Source organism: Mytilus californianus, unplaced genomic scaffold (assembly GCF_021869535.1).
Source record: "Mytilus californianus isolate M0D057914Y unplaced genomic scaffold, xbMytCali1.0.p SCAF_1, whole genome shotgun sequence".
NCBI classification, from domain to species: Eukaryota; Metazoa; Mollusca; class Bivalvia; order Mytilida; family Mytilidae; genus Mytilus; species Mytilus californianus.
In genome coordinates, this window is record NW_026262581.1 from 93,210,699 (window position 1) to 93,225,394 (window position 14,696).

Genomic DNA, 14,696 nt, shown 5'->3' on the forward strand with positions numbered 1-14,696 from the left:
AACATTATTTTTATATAAATATGCACATTCATGGTTCTACCATCTGTCTATACCTGACGTCTTTAAACTTAATCCTTTGGATTTTGGATGTGTACCGATTGATATTTTAGTCTTAGATGCATAATTTTTTTTATTAGTTGTTATTGGCTTTGAACTAGCTGTCAGTAACTGCTAGTACTCTCAGATCTGTACTCAGTGTCTGTTTGTTGTGGGGATGTACAAGTACCCTGCCATGTCCACTCTGTGTTTTTGTTAGATGTATTTCTGCTTTGTATCGATCTGATGAGTTAAGCCCTTTTCAACTGATTTTTAGTTTGTTCTTATGTTGTACTGTTACACCACTGTCCCAGGTTAGGGGAGGGTTGGCGCACCTTCAAACTTGTTTAACTCTGCCACATTCTGTATGTGCCTGTCCCAAGTCAGGAGCCTCTATTCAGTGGTTGTCGTTAGTTGCTGTGTATCATATTTGTTTTTTTCGTTCATTATTTTGTACATAAATCAGTTGAAGGCCGTACGGTGACCTATAGTTGTTAATTTCTGTATCATTTGGTCTCTTGTGGAGAGTTGTCCCTTTGGCAATCATACCACATCTTCTTATTTTTTTATTTTAATATTTTTCAGTGTTCAGTTCTTATTGTAATCTTAAAACGTACTGTTACTTCACACCTGTATAACCTATTAATGGACATATTTTTAACAGAAATATTTTTTTTTTATAAGTATGAAGATTTTATATTTATTTCTGTAGAATTCTGGGACATTTTCAAATATATTTTATTTCAAGATCAATACGAACTCAAGCAGGAAGTTGACTGATTACCTTTTTTGGAAAAGTTTTGTTATATTATTTAGAACGATGTATATAAAAAATAAATTATTTCCATGTGCTCATCATTTTTTTCTTCAAACACCTTGATTAGGTACACTTGTGACCAAAAGTTAAAAAAAATTACTTCAGAGCAAAAACAATATGGCAAAAAAAAGTTTAAAATATAGTTGAAATAGACCATTTGCCAATTACTGTTTTGAATCTGTTATTACACAATTTTAATACAAATTGTTCCCCTTTGTCAATTGTAGATTGGTTCTATAATGGACAAATGGGCTTATGCCTATGCAAAGCATGACAAGTTGAAAATGATATAGAATTTTTAGTGAAAAATAACTCCTGGTATCAAAAGTTTTTAGCATAACAAAAAATTAAATGTAATTAAAAGATGTGAATATTTTAAGGTACAAATAAATTTGCTCTTTCCGCTAGCTCTTCATTGTCAATGAAAATTTGTGTCCATCCAAAGGGAGACAACTCAAAAATGGATCTCTAATTACAGTGTCATTAACAGGAATTGGCAAATAGACTAGAAGCTTATTGGTCATATGATTAATCTTCATATTAAAAGAGTGTATCATGCATCTTATTAACAGCAAAACATATTCCTCTTCATCATTGTATTAAAGGGCTACAGGTAGATGATTCACATTTTTATTTTCCCAATCAATGTTTGCTGCCTCTGTTAGATAGATATTAGAAATTCATAAACTTTTTTTCAAAGCCAAATTTATCCAATAGACCAATACAAACTGTTACTTACACATATCTCACTTTTGGAATTAGAAAACTTTAATAATTGTTGATGCTGCCAACCTGGCCGACAGGCATTCAAGTCAAACTTCCACAACTACTGTTGCTGGCAATGCAATAAAATACAAATTCTGCATTTTTTTCTTTTTTATTCACTCATTTTTTTGCAAATAAGTCTTTTCACTAAAATGATTCCTGGAAATTATGACATGCCAACAAAATATTCAATAGCTGATCAGATCTGTCAGTGTAACAAATAAAATGAACAGTTTGAACAACTACTGAAACCTATCACATTTGACATGGGATTTCCTCCCCCTCTTTGATGAACAGTCAAGGACACACCGATAAATTATCAAAACAATATATATCAAACGAATTAGTGTTTGCACATGAGACTGAATGGAAAACGTCAATGAAACTTTCAAAGTATTTTTAGCTGGTCAAATATAAAAAATACTTTGTAAAAAAATTAGCCATCTATTGTTCAATTTATAAATATTCCTAGGTAAACATTGTCATTAAACTCCCATTTTACGCTTGAGTGATTCTGGCATCTCTGGTGGTGGTGGACGTGGAAGTCTGAAGTACACCTTTACAGAATCATAGATGAACCACTGTAATGCTGTGAGTGTACCAATCATGATGATTCTGGGGAATAAGCCCTTCCACATTCCTAAAATAAAATTAAAAAAAAAAACATTATTAAAAAGAAACAGTTTCTATACCAACCTGCAATTAAATTTTACATCCTCTACTGAAACATGTTTATTCTGTTGAGAGCATTTGTGTATTGGAGTAAGGATATTTCATATTGTTAACACTGGCCTTAAGATTATGCAGTTTTTTGTCGGCATTGTGTAATTTTAAGAGGTTTTAAAATGTGAACGTGATAAAAAGACTCTTATTCTGATAAATGTCAAATATTTGTAATATTGCAACTAAGCTACACACAGTCTTTACAGTTAACTTTTTTTACCACAGGCCAACATCCCCTTTTTCAGAATTTTTTGTATAAATTCTATAGGCCTGTAAGACTAATTTTCACAGGCCCACCAGGAAGTTTACAAGCCTTGGGTTTCAGACTACTGGTTTAACGTGAAGACTGTACACATAGTATAACTGTCATACTAACAAAGAGTTGTCCCTTTCTATGTGTTCAAGAAAGATTCAGGTGGATTGGTTATGATACCTCAATAAATTACCTATATATATAATAACTATCAGAGAGTAACTTTTCGTTACATTCAAATATGTGCATCCAATGCAAAAGTCTAATATGCATTACTGCATTGGTGTTTTTTTCTTCAAAACATTTATGGTACACTGATGAGATATGGAACTAACCTTTCTTAACTTTTAGCCTGTAGCCATATATATTTATTTCTTGAATTCTTAGTAGATTTATACTTTTCCTGACCTGTTGATTATTTTTATTCAATCAACTTGTGGTATTTTTGACCTCAATACTTCATTGGTAAAATTCAATTATGATGTGAAATTTTCTTGCTTTCTTTGCAATTTTGATTTTCCTATTTTAACATCACAAAATAAACTGCTTGGCGGAGCACAGCTGGATACGACCGCAGAGGTCCAACCCTGAACAGTTGGGGCAAAAATGGACACAATATTCAAGCTTGATACAGGTCTAAATTTGGATTGTAATTAAATATTTGACACATTATAGGTTTCTGACACAGAATAAATGTGACAAAGAACTTGAAATTGGTTGTATGATTTGAATTTATATTCAATTGAAGATTTCTTGCTGTTGTGCAATACACTGTGCTGTTGCGCAACTTAGTAAATCTGATTTCAGGCTATATACAAAGAATTAGCAAAATAAATTGTGACCCCCAATTTTTTTCTTTGGAAAATTGACAATTTCTTAAATTTTGAGGGGAAACAAAATTGCCATCCCCCCTCCAAAAAAAATTTTTGAAGAGAATTTTCTTGAGGAAAAAAAATTGCCCCCCCCCCCCAAAAAAAATTTTTTTTACCCCCCCTTTTCCAAAAATAATAATTTTGAAGAAATTTATTTTTTGAAAAATGTGGTACAAATTAAAAGACATCCATACACTTAAACACAAGTTATTGTCTGAAAACTAGAAAAATGCTTGTTTTAAACCCTTTTTGGCCCCTAATTCCTGAACGGTTTGGGCAATTACCCCCAAAATGAATCCCAACCTTCTACTTGTGGTATTGAACCTTGTGGTACAATTTCAGAGCAATCAAAATACTTATACACAAGTTATTGTCCTGAAACTAGAAAAATGCTTGTTTTGGCCCCTAATTCCTAAACAGTTGGGACCATCACCCCCAAAAACAATCCCAACCTTCCTTTTGTGGTATTGAACCTTTTGGTTAAATTTCATAGAGATCCATACACTTAAACTAAAGTTATTGTCCAGAACAAGGGTCCGGAAACGGTCATATATGCCAGTCATGTCCTAAGATGAAACTATTTGTCCTAAACGAGTAATTGGGATTTAGGACAAATTTTATTTTTTTAAAGAAGTAATTTCGGTCATTTCATTGACTCAATGTTTGAAATCGGATTTCTTAATCGCCATTTTGCACTGTCTTGTGTAAGTTGTGATAACTTGTTTTGTTTATAATCCCTTTCCTGTAATAAAACTGCCACTCCAGTAGTTTGATAATCCTGAGGGCCCTCCTAATATCTATATCAATGCCTCCGGGAAACATTGGCTAATGATCGGTAATCACTTTTTACCTGTGGTTTTAATTCACACCTGACAGTGATCACAAGCTCAGAATAATATCTTAACAAAAATTGAAATTCCCTGACAAGTGTATTCATTATTTAATTACTTTTCAGCAAAGACAATAATCAAATCTGATTTAAAAATTACCGGTAAACCTAAATTCACGGAGAAAAAAAGTATTTTTTCATGTGCTTTATCTACTGTATAATACGCATGCGTGAAATTGTCTTCAGCAAATTTAATATTTAATCGTAAAATGCAAACTGATTTCATGCTAAATTAAACGAGTGCAACTATTGTCTGTTTCATTCAAACATTTTTAAAGGTAATAAAATTAAAAAAAACATAAAAAGCCGGTGATTTCCTGTCAATTTGATAAACAAAACAAATCCCGGAAATGAATCCGGAATTATTCGTACTTTAACTTTATCGCAAACTTCCGGTTTTAACTTTTGTCAAATCGAAAGAAACGTAAGCAATGTGAGATTTACCATTTTGAGTCATTAAAATCATTTCAATTTAAACTATTGCCTTCCCGAAACTGTTCTTCATGGTAATGGTATGACATTTATTTAGTAAATGCGATGAAACAGCAATACAAGTTCGTTGATGCTATGAATCTAGTCAAGACTCAATTTGACATCGACAATTTGGAAAGGGGCACCAACTTTTCAATCATCTCAAAATGACCGAAATTGTGTGGAAAAATTTCCGGATCCTTGGTCCAGAAACCAAATGTCTTCGGACGACGCTGACGACGTGATACCAATATACGACCGCAAGAATTTTGGTCGTACAAAAAGGAGACAATGCCTGAAGAAATCACATAGAAAGAACGTATCTTTTTGCAGATCATTGGAAAGAAGGATAAAGTTTGTCTGCCTATCATTTAAAAATCATTAAAGAAACAGATTCTACCACTGTATTCTCGAGCAATAGGATATTTCTCCACTGTTGACAGTTTAAATCTAAATATTTAAAAAGCTCGGCAAGCCTCGTTAATATGAAATTTAATTGTGCTGAGTGTAGAAATTTTGTATCACACTCGATGCAATGGTAGAATCTATGTATACATTTACCTATGGCATATTTTCATTGTAATATTATGTTGTTTTTATATGTAATCTTGGATGAGTTATGATTTTTTTTAAAGGTACCAGTTTTTTTTATCGCAGAAATTTAACTCACCTAGAAATCCCAGATCCTTAGCAATATCAACAAAGTTACTGCCCTTAGCCTGGTTGAGTTTGGATACAATGGTGTCTGCAGGATGAGACACAATAGCACAGAATACACCAGCTGAAAAAAAATATAAACAGTTCAAAACAAATTACATTAATAAAATCATTGAATAAAAGATTAGTCTTTCTTTATGGGAGATAACTCTTGATTAGGTCTTTTAAAAATTAGTTTGCAATCAGAACTTCTGTGTATCAAGTATAAAGTGTCTTCAGGAAAGTATTAATAGCTGAACTGTTTGATTTTAAATTGTGAAAAGTCAGGTTATTATGAACTTAGTTGGGACAAAATGCATGGATTGCCATCTTAAAATATTGCAGTGTACATATAGGTACTATCATGAATATTAATGATCCATTAATTTCCTCTAATTTCTCTTGGCTTTTATGAACTTTTTATGAAGGGACATTCCACTTATAAAAAGGTAGTGATACTGATCTTACAAAATTTCAAAAATGCATGTAATAATTTCTGTATTTACATTCTTCTTATTTTAGTATTTCGTGATACATGTAAAGTGTAAAAGACCCTTATCTTATTCCTGTATTAAGACAGAGTAAACATTAGTTTTTTTCGCGCATGCTGTCTTTTAGAATTTTCCCCATTTGTGCATGTGTTATGAGATATACTTTGATTTTTATTATTGCCTCAAGACAACATGTTACAGTTGGATTTCCTTTCAAATTTTCAATATTATACATTAACATTTCAAGTAAAAATGTTACATTATTTATCATGTTTATTGTATATTATTGTGCTTAACTTGTCCTACTGAATAAAAAATTGGTTAGGTCTTTTGAATTAATTTCATTGAAATATTTGTTTTATTTGCCTTTTAGACTAATTTGTTTGAACCTTTAAAAGCATTCTACTGGAGATAAAATTTTATCCTATAACCTAAATCTTTTTATCCTATAACCTAAATCTATGCTCAGTGCATCTCATTATGGTGAAAACTTGAGAAAAATGTTTAAATACTAGGATTTTAAATGACTGATTGCGCTTAAAGACAGATTTATAACCCCCCTTTTTCCTTACCAATATAACCAGCTAAGAAGGTGACTGTGAGTTGTTCTGCCTTGTTACATTCCATTCTTGGTTTGGGAACTACATATTTGTACAAAGCTTCAACTGTTCTCTCAAAACAAGCAAATTTCATCATTGTATATGGAATCTGTCTACACCATAAAGGCACCAGTCCTTTGTAAAATCTGTATAAAAAGAAAACATACATATATATAAAATGTTAAAGTATTTGTTATAGAGATGTTACTCTTGTAAACTTTAACAATGCATATTATTTCACAGTTTGTATTATATTTAACACACAATGATGACCACTTTTTCTCAGATTCATTTCAACATCAAGTAAAGTGAACAAATGTATAAGAATCTGTATTTAGGTAAATTATATATAATTCCCCCTCATCAAAATTGTGCATTTTGATTGGATGATAAAAATAATCTGTTCTTACTACTGTAAAATTCCATTGGCCTGAGACACAGGGCTTGTGGATAAATGATGATCATTTTTACTGTTTACAGTTTATTCCTGAATATTGACATTTTTGAGGTGAAAAACATCATTTAACGGCAATTAATCCTATACATACTGTGACACATCTGCTATGGTGACTTACTTGCAGACCTTATTTTGCTGATCTTTATATTTAAAGTTTTTCTCTTAACTCTATAGTTTCGACAAAAATGGAAAAAATGGATAAAAATCATCATTCAGGGGGAATATCTTCTACAAGAAAGTGTTCGACAGTTTTGGCCATAATGACTGATTTGTAGATCTTATTGTTCTGAACAGTTTTACTTTTATCTATTTCTCACTATCTAATATTTTTTGTTCAAAAACTGTAAAAATGGAGAAAAAAAAATCATCTTTCAAGGGCAATCACTTCTAAAAGGAGTCAGTTGACAATTTCACCTATATTGACTTATTTGTAGATCTTCTTGTGCTTTACATCTTTGCTATTTACAATTTCTCTCTATCTTAAATAATATCTGCAAAAAATGCATAAAAACCATCTTTCAAGAGCAATTACTCCTAAAGCAATCAATTAAAAATTTAGGTTCAGTTGACATCTTTGTAAATGTTATTTTGTTGTTCCCTTTTACTACTTACAATTTCTCCCTACTTATTATCATGAGTTTCTGCAAAAAAATGCAAAAAGTAAGTAAAATAAGTCTTTAAAGGGCAACAACTTTTAAAAGGGTTAATAGACGATTCATCCATATTGACTTTTCTGTAGATCTTATTTTGCTTTTACAACTTCTCTATATCTGTTAAAGTTTCTACAAAATATAAGTACAATAAGTCTTTCAAGGACAATAACTCTTATAAGGGGTCAATTGACAATTCATCAGTACATCTTACTGTCTGGTCATCCTTACTGTTTGAAATTTTTCTCTATCTGTTATAGTGTTCATGATAATAACCAAAAACTGAAATTTGCAAAACATTAACATTTCAGGGGCAACAACTCCAAAATCAGTGGTTTCATTTTTCTGATATTTTGCAGGAGATGGACCTTGACCTGATTGTCAATTCTACCCTTCTTCAGATTTGTTCTAACTGCTTTTATTTGTGAGATAAAAACCAAATTTTTTTTTCAATTTGCTAAAAAATTACACGTCAGGGGCAATGACTCCAAAATCGGATGTCCGATTTTCTGAAAATTTCACAGGTGATAGACCATGACCTGCTGATCATTTTTCCTGCTGTCATATTTGCTCTTACTGCTTTAGTTTTTAAGATATATTCCAAAAAACTGCATTTTACCCCTATGATCTATTTATAAGCTGTTTCATCCTCATATCAAAGTGGACTTGACATTTAAAATATTAATAGTATGCAAATACATCAAGACATCTTTGATATCATGCATGGATCAATGTGTGTTTTACAGTAGGATTCAACCTGTCAAATATTCACTGCTTTATCCTGCAATTTGTTGGAAAAGTCATTATTGAAGTTTCAGCATTAATTGAAATAAACTGTTGACACAGAGATGTCTGGCCTGTCGGCATAAAATTCAGAAAATGACAATCTGATGGACAGCAACATTGCTAATTAATTCAAAGTCGCTGGACCAACTAGTGGGTAGGGCCTCGAAATGGTTGACAAACTATTATGTACAAACAGCAATGTAACTTTATAGAAAATATTGTCTATTGTAAGTAGTTCCTATCAATCTAACTTAATCATAAAACTTAACATTGAAAATTGTTTATTGATTGAAAATCACTGGACCATGACCTAGGGGACAGGGTCTTAATGTCATCAAACTGATATGTACTGATAGTAATGCAACTTTATAGACAATATCATTGATCTATTGCAAGTAGTTCATATCAAACTAACTTAAGCAGAAAACTTATCATTGAAAATTGCTAATTAATTGAAAGTCACTGAACCATGGCCTAGGGGGCAGGGCCTCAAAATAGTCATCAAACTGATATGTAATGATAGCAATGCAACTTCACACAAAATATCATTGATCTATCACTAGTAGTTCCTATCAATCTATCTTAAGCAGAAAACTTAACATTTAAAATGGCTAATTGATTTAAAATTAAAGTCACTGGACCATGGCCTAGGGGCAGGGCCTCAAAATTGTCGTCAAACTGATATGTACTGATAATAATGCATCTTCATACAAAATATCAATGATCTATCACAAGTAGTTCCTTTCAAACTAACTTAAGCAGAAAACTTAACAATTGTTGACGCCGTCATCGCAGCCATCGCCGGAAAAGCAATCCCTATGTCTCGCTTTTCGCGACTTTCATCGCAGGCAAGACAAAAATCAAACAAGATAAAGGATGCGTTATTTATGTCTAAATCTACATCACTTTAGTTATCAAACTAACCCGTTAACTCCTTCTTCTTTTAATATCCTTGGGAAACCTTCTCTCAGTGTTGAACTCCAGCCTGCCTGTGTTTGGATTCTGACTTTACAAGCTTCCATTGGACAAAGAGCAATGTCAGCAAAGAACTCAGCTGATGCACTGGATATCAGGTATAATGATGTTCTCCATAAAAATGTATTTTCCTATTTAATAAAAGGCAGCAAATATTTGTGTGTATGCTTCAAATATTTATCAATTGACCTTGAGAGAATCTCAAAAAAAATGAAATGACTTTTCTCATTTTCTACACGTGCATTTATAACATAATATTGTCTTCGGAAATAGCCACCGTTAAGGTCTTCTGGATACTTGGGCATTGCCCGGCCTTTGCCCTTTTAAGTGTACTTTTCACCTAATTTCACAATGTAAAAACGAATGTAACTTGTGTTCAATTCAAATTTTTTCTAATAAATGTTAATGTGTGAAATCTTCATTTTGTTTAAATATTTTTTATCTTCTATTGTTACAGCCATCATCATGATTAACTTTAAAGTGAATTTTGACCAATATTTTTTTTTTCAAACTAAGTAAACTCTTCAAAAAATTGCATAATTAGTTCCGTTCATCATGTTCATACCTCTCCTAATAAGTTTCCATAAAATATCTTGAAAACTTCATAGAATCCAAATTTGCAAATTCCTTGCATTGAATAACCAATTAATGTTGGAGCCCATCCCTTAGTAAGCTCCACAGCACCACCTTCTTTGACGGATACTTTGAAACCTTTAATGATACCACCATATTTTTCAGGTTGTACTTGAATTCTACATTTAACCAAATCGAGTGGCACTACAGCTGTGTGAGTTATGCCGCAACTCAATAAACCACCAAAACCACACAGGGCATAGTACTTGTTAGATCCAAATTCACAGCTGGTCTCCTCTGAAATGGTCAAATATTATTAATCAAATTATTTTATCTGCCTTCAGTGTACCTTATTTTTTCTGCCAGGAGGCAGGAAACAAGTAAATATCTTTTCTATTTTGTTTTGCCTTTGCTTGAAATGTCAACAACTAAATATTGCCACTATTGACCTTCACAAATGAAGTTTTCAATAATTTTGCTAATTCCAAAAATCTGATTGTTTTTGCACTGTAAATTTATAGCTTATTTGGACTATCAATTACATGTATATACCAGACCAGGAAATTACAACTGATTTGGGTGACTGGTCCCAATCGGTTCAAGACTATAGGATCATTACATTATTATCGTCAAAAATAAATAGGAAGGTATAAATCAATAGATTCTTGCCAGGAAAATTACTATTTCCACATTATATCAGGTGAAAGAAAATGTTCTTTTCAAATATTCATTCATAAATATACAGTTTGCAACTATGAAATACAAAATCATGAGTGTCCTTGAATCCGACAGCTGATTAAATTTCAAACTTAATTGTATCAAAAAGATCTTCCACAATTTTCTTGTTATTGATCAATGACAATAAATCTTTTGAAATACATTATATGTCGCCTATCAAATGTGTTTTCTTCTTTTACCTTGAGCTGATGCAGCGGCGATTGTTCTTGTTTCGTTCACTTTGAAACCTTCACATTTAGCCTGATGGAACGGGCTGCTGAACGGGTTATTTTTCACCGCTTTGGAGATTGCTTCCATCATTTTATCCTGAAACAGACATGAATATTATATATAGACTTGTCTCTAAAAATTTGGATCAAAGTTTCAAAACAGTTTTCGTTTAAACTGACAACCGGCGTTTTGTCCTCTTACCGTTCTGGCGTGTTGCGACGGAAAGGACTGATTAAAAGGTCAAACAGGGCTAACTTCTTCATACATTTGTGATTGGACGGTGCTATTGTGACGATATCGTCTGGTTACCTGTTTCATCCAGAAAACATGTAATATCTGATGATTTTGTTAGGTATTATATAAAAATGTTCAACCATTGGCTGTTGGGAGTGTCGTTTGCGAATGCAGCTAATTTTCTAAAGCTGTTTTATCCGAACATGTTTTCGAGTAAAAAATCGATGTTCAGCACAAAAGTTTACAGTCAGTCTAATCCTTGCGTGAAAAAAACCCTAATATCTCTAAAGGCTACTGACACGGACTCCCTGATATCTCGGCCATAACAAACTCGGACTATAACAAACTTGGCCTATAACAAACTCAGCCTCACAAAATCGGCCTATAACAAACTTGGACTATAACAAACTCGGTTTACTAGAGGAATATAAGTATGATAACTTTATTTTAAATTAATTATCAGTACATTGTGTACTTTATTTTAAATTAATTATGAGTTAAATAAAAACATACTTTACTGATTTTGAAAATATTACAATCAAGAAATATAAATAACGTTAACAAGATACATAAAAGAAAAGTAAGACTAATTTCAGTTAATAATGAAAAGTTACCACTTATTTGTCTTTTCTTTTCTCTTATTTTTATGTCCCTTTGAAAAAAAATTATCATATGCATGTCTTATTTGATTCAACTGGAAATATGGCATCATACTGCCACGTGTATTGTTGACAACTTTTTAATAACCTTAATTTTAACTAATAACTGGCACGTGTACAGTTGACACCTTTAATCACCCAAATGAGAACATGACTACCTGTAATTACATGAAATCTTAATTAACCAAATACCCAGTGACTCAACAGTAACTTCTTGGATAGGTGTGTGTATTACTGGCATGTTTATGTCCCTTTTTTAATTTGATTGCAATTCTTATATGTAATTATAAGTATTGTCAATCTGACAGCCTCTTGTTATGGTTTGTCCAGCATATAGACAGTGTAGACTTAATTAAGTACTTCTCAAGATATTATTATACATGGCCAAATACTAACAAAACTGCATGTATTACTACAAGTTCAAACAAAAACAGTTATTTACAATTCGATGTGTTTTTGCGTGAAAGTTGGAAACTGAGAACTGTCGTTTTTTCACAAACAAAGTGTTTATAATGTTTACTGTGTTCTCTGCTGTTTTATGTAACTATATATTATTTAATTTATTATTATAAATTTCATGTTCCCCACACATGATAATGTAATAATTTAAATATGCTATAGCATAATTGTGCCTATTGCAATAAACGTCTTTATCTTATCTTATCTTATCTTGTCAAGATAAAGGTACAAACGAGAAATTAAGAACAAAATTTCAAATAGAAGTTAATCATCCTCATTTAAAAGTATTAAATTCAAACTTATATTTACTTTATTTAGTATAAACACATATTTCATCTTATGGACCTAAGTTTATTTTAATACATTTCTTATATTTTTGAGCCTCCCCATGGGGTTTTTAATTATGTGATTACTTGGGCGTTTTTAGAGTGATTATTTGATTACCAGACCAAATATTTCATGATTATTTGATTATTTGATAACCTAGGACTGTATTTTTGATTATTTGATTATTTGATAACCTAGGACTGTATTTTTGATTGTTTGATTATCTTGTTTAAAAAAAATAATTAATGATTATGTGATTATATTGGCAAAAAATTTGTGATTATGTGATTACTTGGACACCTCCATGAGGGGCCTCATTTTTTCCAAAACATTATCATTATCTCATAACTTCGTATATAAAGTTCTAAGTCAGGAGCCTGTTGTTACAGTGGTTGTCGTTTGTTGGTGTGGTTCATAAGTTTTTCTCGTTTTTTATATAGATTAGACCGTTGGTTTTCCTGTTTGAAATGTTTTACACTAGTCTTTTTGGGGCCTTTATAGCTTGCTGTTCGGTGTGAGCCAAGGCTCCGTGTTGAAGCCCATACTTTGACCTATAATTGTTTACTTTTTACACATTGTGACTTGGATGGATAGTTGTCTCATTGGCACTCATACCACATCTTCTTATTTATATTATTATAAATCTGGGACTATTATACTAAGCATAATAGTCCCAGTATACATTAAGTGAAATTTTTAAAAAAGTAGTAAAAAAAAACATTAAAAAGAATCTACAAATTATATGCCGATTTTGTTCACTTTAGTTCTTTATATAAATAATGGTAGGCCGAGTTTGTTATAGTCCGTACAGTGTGGGTGCGTGGCTCAGTGGTTAAGACCGTTGGCTACAGTACTGAATGATCTGGGTTCAATCCTGACACCATGGACACTGGGCGTTCGAAATTTCAGTAAATTAGAAAGGTGATTTTCACCCCCCCCCCCCCACACACACATTTCTGGTGTCTAGACCGGAGTTTAAACTAGAATGGGTACTTTGGGGGTCTCGGTAGGTCAAAGTGGCCCCGGCTTTGACCTAGAGATAAATCTGTAGATATCGCTTCGGTTTGTCTGTTTCCGCCGAGAAGCCCGGTGCTTCTCTCCGAGTACTTCGGCTTCCTCCACCATAATAACAGACTTCCCGGTGTCCTAACACTCCCTTGGTGTTGGGTTGGGTATTGTCCGTGGTGGTGGGTTGTATATAAGTTAGTGACATATCTCCATTAATCCTTATAGGGAGTGTACACGGATTCCACTGTACCCTCGCAGCTCTCGAAGGGGTGCTTCGCATATCGGAGGAATTTACGTACATACACATATGTCACGGATTGGTAAAATTTTGCATACAACTTTGGCACATTTAGGAACAACTACCGAAAACGTTAGGCATTATCTCTTTCACTTTCTGAAATATTGTAGAATACAAATTTCGAAGTAAATCTGAGACAAATCTATCTAACCTATTGGTATACTATTCCCAGAGGGCGAATTAAGCGGAAAGGTGGAGGGGTGGGTACAGGGCGCCCGACTCCCTTATGGTGCTACATATATGGTTAATGCATATACTTTTTACACTTTCCACTCCTAACTTTGTCTAGTTTGCCCTGGATCCGTATCTGGAAAGCTCATAAAATCGGCGAATAACGTTGTTAAATTTGTCGTAAATTCATCAACTCTCCAATTACGACGTCAACTACCAATGTATAGATACACGATAAACACTGATAAGAAGGAAATGTTGGACTTTGAAATGTCATTCGCCCAGCAACACAAACAGCAATATATTAACAAAAAGTTCAAAACAGACATCGTTGACGATAAAAAAAACTTTTTTAAATCATAGTATAAAGGAGTAGGCCCTATATTTATTTAAATGCGTGCATGTCCGGTCACCAAAAACCTTGCACTGAAAGAAAATGTGTCTAACCTGGACCTTTTCAAGTTGTGCTTGCTTTTATAATTGCTACCTGTCCTTTCCTTGAGGTAAATTTCTTCATAAAAATCAGATGGAAAACTTTG

At 32.6% G+C, this 14,696-nt stretch overlaps 1 protein-coding gene across 1 annotated transcript; it reads right to left on the minus strand.

The window, feature by feature from the left end:
* Window positions 1-1,711: 1,711 nt before the first annotated feature.
* On the minus strand, window positions 1,712-11,295 carry LOC127726418 (phosphate carrier protein, mitochondrial-like). Its single transcript, XM_052233809.1, has 7 exons — window positions 11,203-11,295; window positions 10,971-11,097; window positions 10,046-10,350; window positions 9,430-9,611; window positions 6,586-6,758; window positions 5,497-5,607; window positions 1,712-2,258 (listed from the first exon to the last, which is right to left on the minus strand). The coding sequence occupies exons 2-7, from the start codon at window positions 11,089-11,091 to the stop codon at window positions 2,104-2,106; spliced, it is 1,047 nt and encodes a 348-aa protein (XP_052089769.1). The 5' UTR covers window positions 11,092-11,097; window positions 11,203-11,295; the 3' UTR covers window positions 1,712-2,103.
* Window positions 11,296-14,696: the final 3,401 nt, after the last annotated feature.

What these genes read in the sequence shown, in the direction of transcription:
- LOC127726418 (XM_052233809.1), bottom strand. Translation starts at nt 11,091, where the DNA reads ATGATGGAAGCAATCTCCAAAGCGGTGAAAAATAACCCGTTCAGCAGC. An exon ending in CGCCGCTGCATCAGCTCAAG is followed by an intron (nt 10,351 to 10,970) that starts GTAAAAGAAGAA and finishes TGACCATTTCAG; the next exon opens with AGGAGACCAGCTGTGAATTT. An exon ending in ATGGAAACTTATTAGGAGAG is followed by an intron (nt 9,612 to 10,045) that starts GTATGAACATGA and finishes TTTATTAAATAG; the next exon opens with GAAAATACATTTTTATGGAG.